Below are 8,456 nucleotides of genomic sequence, written 5' to 3' on the forward strand. Positions count from 1 at the left end.
ATCACATACCCGGTCACCATTTCCACTGCGACAGCCACTGAAGAAGCATCGATAGTAGTAGCAAGATCCTGACCAAAAGACTCTTCTATATTTGGTATATGATTTGTTTTTTGCATGCATTTGATAAAGTTTTGTTATAATCTTACCTAGTTCATTAGGAAGGGTAATTTATTTCAGTTTTAAAAATGAAAATCAAACTAAGGGGATTCATTTTGTTTCTCTGTTAAACGGTGACAATAGCTATCAGTTTTCCATTATGTGCAAACTTATTCACCTTTCTCCCAAAAATCTAATTTTCTTCTTTTTTTTTTTTTTTGCAAATAAAGCAATCTTGCTTTTTTAAATAATGGATTAAAAAATTACATTAAATGGTTTTTTTAAAGTTCATTTTACTACCAAATACAGTCTGTGGTTTATATACATCTGACAATTCCCAGTAACGGCATTTGTTTTATAATTTACTGAACCGCACCACACAAAGAAAAGAGTAGCTCGTCTACGGTAGCAGCGCGCCCTTATCGCGACACACAGAAGCTTTCTCCTCGCTTCCCCTGTTATCTCAAATCTACGTGTCATAAGCAACTCTCACCGTTGCTCTCTTTGCCTAAAGTATATTTTCTATATCTTTGAAACCAAAGAAATACTGACGCTTCTGTTTCGAAATTGCAAGAAAAAATGTCTGTAGCTTTCTTTGTGTGCCCGAGACCTGTATTTTTGATGGCAGTCGGTGATAAGCGAAATGTAAGGTGCTTAACATCACAGATTTACTTCAAAACTCTATTCTGTTGTTTTCAAGTGTCGAGTTTCATTCGCCTCTGCCTCCAAGACATTTCACTGCTGTGCTTCGTGTGACTCAGAGAGGTCCTCTCGGGGCTCCGAGCGCGCACCTTGTTAGTTCAATATCACTAGGCCTAGGCTATAGGAGAATGAAATATCTTATATTTTAAGTAATTTTTTTAATTATTCATTTAGTGAACATTTTTGTCAGCTCTATGTTTTTTCATAATTCTGATTTTTTTTACAAGCAAATAAACCTTAATTCATGCAATATATATGCCATAAGAAAAAGTAAATTTGTTTCTTTTCTTACAAAAAACACCCAAATTTTTAAACTGTTATAATGACAACTGTAAATAAGTTTATTTTTTTTAAGTTATTGTTTTAATATATGTAAAAAATTCATTGTAAATTATGGTAAGATAAAAATACAAAACAATACATTTAATCAACACAATATTCAAACGTCCCTCTGTGTTGTCCGTTTTTAAAGCCCTTAATTCTTTAACACGGGGTGCGGATGCAGCACCTGTGAACGCATCACACACGCTGTCACTCAAAATTGTACACCACCACTTCACGTGCGCCATCACTTTCCAGTCTTCATCGAAAAAAAATCGTAAACAAGGAAGTCGATGAACTCAGTGTACATTTTTGAATCAAAGTACTTTACCTAAACCAGGTTAACCTAGAATCACTAAATTTTATAATCATAAAATTTCAATTTGAGGGGGACATCCCTCAATATGACCGGAAGCTGTCTTTTGATGTAGTAGTACATGCGCAATAATATTTACCAGGTTGGTGGTGAAATGAAAACATGGCAGAGACGGACAGGTGCGGAAGGAGAAAACAGAGAAACCCTAAAAGAAAAAATGGTGAGTTTTGGCTGCATGTCTCTTTTCTTGTTAAAAAGTTACCCAAGTTATATTTCATATACCCGCTAATGGAGAAAATCAATGCGAGTCGCGCTTCTGTAGATTTCTTACGTTGAGGTTACCTTCCTATAATACCTGCTACAGGGAAAGCAAGTTGCTGAGATTGAGGGATGCTCTTGAAAATGCAATTTAATGTTTAGTCGTGCACTGTCATAGATATTTAGCAAGAAAAATGTCATTTGTTAGGTTTTTGAAAGCCATTTCGTTCAAAGGTAAAACTTTATGTGACCTTAAATTAGACTCAGTAGGGAAATTACTATTCCCGCATCATTATAATACGGCGTAGCAATGGCGGACGACTCTATGCGGATTTGTCAGAGAGCGTGAGACAGTTGATGTGATCTGAGCATTTTGTTGTTTTGTAGAGTATATTTAACTTCTTTAACTTACGATTAAAAGAATAAAACAATGGATGTTGCTTTTCTGAATATGGATAGGCCCTAATAAAGATCTGAAGGTAAATACACAAGGTGTATTTTTTGTACCACCAAAAGATATATATTTTTTGTTGAATATAATAATGATAATTTTAGATAGTACATGTATTGTGAATTATGAATTTGTCTTTTTAGCATTTTTTTTTCTGTGAGGGGTTGTAAGGTACTGGCAAAATTTCCATTCAGTGACAGACACATACTCAGGATTTTCAAGTGGTCTAATGTGATGCATATATGTGTAACTGTTTAGAAATAAGTACTTATATATACACACAATTTTCCTACACAAAAAGACCAGTCATTATTATGAGTCATTAAAAGAATTGTCACTTGTGTAAATTCTAAGCATTGTATAGACCTAATAAAAAATAACAAAATGCTAATAATTAATGCTGCATCTTTTACCTTCATTGTTATATTTTCTTCAAATGAAGGTTATAAATAATATTTAAATTAGGGGGAAAAAATAACCAAACTTTATGGATATTCAGAAAGCTGATCCCTTTGGTGAAAACAACTATATTAAATTGATAGTCAATAATAATATTTCTAACAGGAATATAGAGCCGTGTTTCTATTGATTTTCCTTGGCTCACTTTTATTTTAGCTGCCCAGAATGCACCAATGGAATTATTTAGTCTTACCACAGAACTAAAAGCTCCTGATATTTATAAAATTTTCATAAATCCATGACAAGAATGGTTTGTTTCATCCAATTTTAAGCAGGTATTTAATATTATAAATAGTTTATTTTTCTAAATATTGAAAAATATTTCTTAGTGATATAATTAATTTTATTTTAAATTTTTGACTTTGAAATTGAATGGCTTTATGGTGTTGAGGTACCAAGTCATTGAAAAGTTCTTTGATCTTTTATTTCTATCGGTCATTATCATGATTCTGTTATGCCTAATAATCACTTTGAAGTTAGTTCGGAGCATTCTTTTGAGTCCCTGTTTGTCCCTGCATCTATTTCTGGCCTTTGGCTTTAAGGCCTCTTGGAGCAAGTATTCTGGGTAGCGGGCCATCTGTAAAACCAAAAGGACCTGTGTGTCACAGCCTCACCTGAGACTCCCACAGACACAATCCCACCTTAATTAACTCAATTGGAATCAATCACCTTAAGTACACCTTGCTCTGCAGCTCTCCATTGTAATTTTTTCCCCAGCATCGGTAATTAACATCTATGTAATTTAATTATTCTAAGTAATAATCTGCATTGCAATTACTGCTAAGGTATCCATTGATGTTACCAATTGAAATCATCACTCGGATGGGCGTAGAATTCCCCCAGTGCCAAATTACCTGTCCTGAAGGTACCCAGTTAATTAAATAACACATCTGTCCCAAGTTAGCTGTCAACATTTTATTGGTATATTACTAGTTCCAGAGCACTCTTATTTCATAATTTGCCCATTGTAATTAGATTAATGGCAGTCATTCAATAGGTGTAAAAGCTCAAAGACACCTCTGGCCATGTTTTATCGGGAGCTTGTTACAAACCGAGGTCTGTCTTTGCCTCTCTTTGGTGACCACCAAGACTTTAGGTTTTTCTTCACCTGGCTTTATATTGATTCTTGCTCTTTTTTAACTTCTATTATTCCAACGAAAAGGAAACTAAAAATCAGGTGCCCCATCTCATGGCTTATAACAGAATTGACACTTTTATGAACAAAAAAGACCTTTTGTTTTGAGGAACACCTGAAATTTGTTAATGGTATTGTATGCAAATTACCTGTCAAATTTGTGATATCCAACAAAATAAACTTCTTTTCAAGGGTACCCAAATTGATTCCTTTCTTCTTGATCGTGACTTTTTTTTTTCTTTTTCTTGGGCACTTAAGGTGATCTGGGTATTGGGTTTCCCTTTTCAATATCAATAAAACAATAAAGAATGCAGACCCTGGGCCACATTATTTAATGCATGGTATATGTGTCTCCCAGTAGCATAATTTTACAAAATTTGAAATTGAAATTCTTTAATATTAATGAAAAGTCTTTGAAAAAGTTGAAATATTTGAAGCTTTCCAAAAATAGAAGGGAGAATAATTAAGGATTAAAATATCTTTCTTTTGAGAAATGAGATACCAAGACAACATGTCTTGTATTGCCTTATATCAGGTACAAGAAATTTTGGCTGGTTTTTTTTTTTTAATTTTAATGACACACCTGGTTGTGTGATTGAGATTCCCAGTTTTATCTTTGATCCTGTCAATTACTGATGTTTCTTTAGAAATCTCTTGTAGCATTGGGTAGACTCCGAGCCCCTTAGGATACTGTGGGAGATGTTCAGTGGTTGTGCCAAGTTGAACATCTCTGTTACACATTTAACAAACATAATGGTGGGTTTTTTAGCACCTTAAGCGATTTGAATTATAATCATGAGTCCGTGAAATCTTAGTCGCGTGTCACCCACGTGTGGGACAAAAGACCGCCCCAAGAAATACCTTGTCGCATTTTCACCTGAATACACTTATAATGGCGATAATTCAGTAATTCATTTTTTCTCCTTTGAAAATGAGAATCGTTTAACAAATGCTCAAATCGTTCATTCAGCATTATTGGTTTTTGTAAATCTATGCGTAGCTGCTGTTTTGTTAAAAAATGTTAATTAGAGCCTGTATTACCATAAACCACTGTCATCTTTGTATCCGACTAGAACCCTTTCATTTGCCTTTGTTGCAAAATGGTTACTTTGTTTCTTCTTTTTATTAAATCTTATTTTAAGTTGATTTGGAGATTATCAGTAATCTGACATCAAAAATGATACCTGATTACTGCAAGATTATTGGACAAACACTTAGTGTCTGTTGACTCAGGTATTTAACTATTGAATGAATGCATTTACCTGACATCACCTCAGGTGAGAGTTTGATCAAGTGATCAATAGGTAATTAGCTAAGGACTGGTTGAATTATAGAAAGGAAGTGATTATCAATGATAATGGGACAGTTATTGTCTATTTTGATATAAGTTGACCATAATAGAAATACCTAATGCCATATTTATTGAGAGTAATCTGAAGAGATACTTGTGTTAAAGAATATAAGGAAGGAAGATGGTTCTTATCTATTGCAGTAATGGTTTTGGGGGGAAAATAAAGAATTATTTATAGACGAAATATGAAAATGATCTCACAACTGAAGAAAAAAATCATTGAGGTTTGACCTTCATAAAAATTGGACATTGCAATGAACACCAGTGTTTCACACATTGTAGATAAATGTACCTGGTTGGGGCGTTACAATTATTGTATCAATGGCATCAGAAATACTAGGACACCGAGGGCCAAAGGTTATCTAATTTAGTCTAGGTAAATGTCAGACCAATTTTTACCTGTCAGAGTGAATTTCCACATGGCTCATCCAGGTAAAATTGTTTTTGTTCAAGAGTTTGGAGGTTAACGACAGGAAGTAATATATAATTCGGATTCTGATAATGCTGAAATGTTGCCTCCTTCTTTAGGGGGGTAATTGTAACAGATGAAACCCAGGGTACATTTGAAAATTAACTGCAATTACAACAAGGTGTTTGTATAGATCTTTAGTGGGCAATATATATATTAACTGTAAAAAATTTTTATGGTGGATGGCAAGAACTCATGGTGGGTGATGCACTCTGAATAAAGATCTTTTTTCAGTTTCTTATCGGAGGAACACAGGTACCATTGGTTCTGCAGGAAGTCTATGTGATGTAGACGCTCGTTTCCTTCCCTATTTGACGGAGAAAGGCCCTATTTAGTTACCTACATGTATACAAAACCATATTGAAGGATGACTTGTTCTTGTTTAGCACACTTGAGTTCTATGAAAAGTACGACACAAATACATTGAACTTGAAATTTTTCTTATCCGACTCTTAGCAATTTGAAAAGGAAACTAATCATCCTCCATTGAAATTTAGCAAAACTTTCTAAATATATAACCTGTTAAGGGGTTTAGAAAGAATTGCTAATTTGGTCATGCTGTAAAGGGTTATAAGCATGCAGGTGATGTGTCATGATGCAGACAATGAAGAAAGCATTGTCTAGTTTAAAGCAAGTTAAAGTTACCCAGGGAATGGGGCGGCAGCAGTATACACAGACAGTTTCTAGTTTTAATTACACCAGTATGATTAAATAAATCAGCGGTTATGAGGGCTATACTGATGAAGTCTGTCATGGCAAGGGGTAGGTTTACAGGTGTAAACAACTCATTGTGGCTGTCATCCATCAATTCTCCATTACCTGATAATGACAGGTAGAAAATTGAATTGCTGGTGCTGATGGACCTCCAGAGGAAATCCACATTACCTTTGTAGTAATTAGGTGATTAATTACACTATGTCAATTACATTCCAATTCTGCACTCTGCCTTTTTTTACCTTTCAGCAGGTAAAAGGATTAGTCAGTCCTGGGAGATTCGTTCCATGGAAATTGAGTTCTCATTTGCATGGCTGTAGCTCTTTTTTACCCCTTTAGATGTTGAATCAGGGGACTTTTATATTTTCAATTTCATTATATGACAGATATTGATAAGTTTAATGAGAAAACTCATTTCCTTGATGGTGTTTTATTGAAAATGTTAGGTATCATAATGGTTCCCATGAGAGAGAGAGAGAGAGAGAGAGATAGAGAGAGAGAGAGAGAGAGAGAGTTCTTCACTTGGTCTAAAATGATGCAGCAATTGCAGTAAGCTTTAAACCTAATACATGTAGTTGGTTCTTAAAGTGTGGGAAGATGGTTTTAGTTTCAAGAATACCTTGCCTTATTGAATTCTAACTTTGTGCACTCCTTTAGGCCTTATTATTTTCCTAATGACTGGAAAAGCTGTGTACAAATCCTCTTTAGTGTTGTATTTGATGCTGGCTCCCTGTGGGGGCCTATGGAACCATTTCATATTTGGTGACTAATTGTAGTACTTCCATTTATAATTCATAAATGGTAAAACTTGAGCAGAACGATGCCTTTTTTTGTCTGTGCAAAGAAAAAACAAGGTAACAGATTTTGAAATGTGAGCCTGGTATCCAAATCTCTGAAGTTGGAACATATTTTTTTATAACCAAAGAAATGTGATACAGGCCATATTTTGAATAGAGCTATGGGGACGGTGGAATAGAAATGGTGCACTAATTCAATTTACCCTCAACTGCAAGAGAAATAGTTGAAGATAACAACATGTCATGCTATTTAAATATTTTCAATTATGAAATTATTACTCTTGTTCTTTAGAATCGGGTTAAATATTAAGGGTAACATTAAAACGTCTGGAACGAGTCCACATGCTCGGCTATTGTGTGCAGACATGTGTCTACAGATGGTTCGTACCCCCCAATAAATGCTGTAGATAGTATCACACAGATAGAATATGGTAATGTGTTCTGTTTATGAAAAATAATGTGAAACACATCATTGGGCATCTAAAAAATACAGGACGCTAATGGATTCATAAACAGCAGTTTTTGTCAATGAAAAAGCGATTAGGAAAGTACAGCTCTGAATTCAGAGATATTATGTGACAGAGAGAAAGAGAGAGTCTTTTGGGGAAAGACTTAATCAGATATGGAGACAAGTCTTCTTCGGAGAAGATAAAATTCATGCAATAGATCGAAATTCTAATTTCAAGTAAGACATGTAAAAATCGAAAAAGTTGAGATTGTCTGAAATATTTTGACAAGTGATGCAATGATGAAAAGTTATTTAAAGAGAAGAATATTAATAGTTGAATAGCATAAAAAAAAGAGTAATATGAACCTGTGTTTGAACTGTACATATGGCACGTTTTTAGACAATTTAATTACTGATCAACTGTATTCACCACTTGCTGTCCAATAGAAGACAGGTGGCACAAGTATTGGTCCGAATTCCTGGAGGACATACAGGGATGTCTGAAGTATCCCTGGTTCCCGGTACTGTGTTTGAAGTCTGCGACTGTTTGGGATGCTGCATTGTTTTGTTTTATTTGTCAGAGGATTGATAAGTGCTGTTCATCTTTATTTGGTTTTGGGATAGCTTCTCAACTTCCAACTCTCACCAGAATCAATTCTTTACTTCTCAAATTTCTTAAAACAAATTAATATTGAGGACCCACAGAATGTTCAGATATTTGCATAAAGGATTGATCTTCTGCAGTATAGGTAGCCAGGGCCATGGAAGATCATGTTTGGGATGGTTGATTCATTTCTTTTCCAACTTTATGTCAATACACAGGGCTCTGTGATTAAAAAAAAAGGAACCTGATTTCTTCTTAGTCAACAGAAATCACACTGTCTATTGATGCAAAAGGAAGCAATTTTAACTCTCTTTATTGAATGGCAGTGTTGATAG

At 34.5% G+C, this 8,456-nt stretch overlaps 1 protein-coding gene across 3 annotated transcripts in view; it reads left to right on the plus strand.

Moving 5' to 3' along the window:
- Positions 1–1,259: 1,259 nt before the first annotated feature.
- Positions 1,260–8,456, plus strand: part of LOC128178748 (zinc finger E-box-binding homeobox 2-like) — a 29,803-nt gene continuing 22,606 nt past the window's right edge. For all 3 annotated transcript variants that reach the window (XR_008242991.1, XM_052846066.1, XM_052846077.1), the window contains exon 1: positions 1,260–1,655. Coding sequence is in view for 2 of the 3 variants with exons in the window: in XM_052846066.1 (XP_052702026.1) it covers positions 1,598–1,655 (58 nt within the window). In the remaining variant the exon portion in view is untranslated. The remainder of the gene's footprint in view (positions 1,656–8,456) is intronic.

Source organism: Crassostrea angulata, chromosome 1, assembly GCF_025612915.1.
Source record: "Crassostrea angulata isolate pt1a10 chromosome 1, ASM2561291v2, whole genome shotgun sequence".
In the NCBI taxonomy this organism is placed as follows: Eukaryota; Metazoa; Mollusca; class Bivalvia; order Ostreida; family Ostreidae; genus Magallana; species Magallana angulata.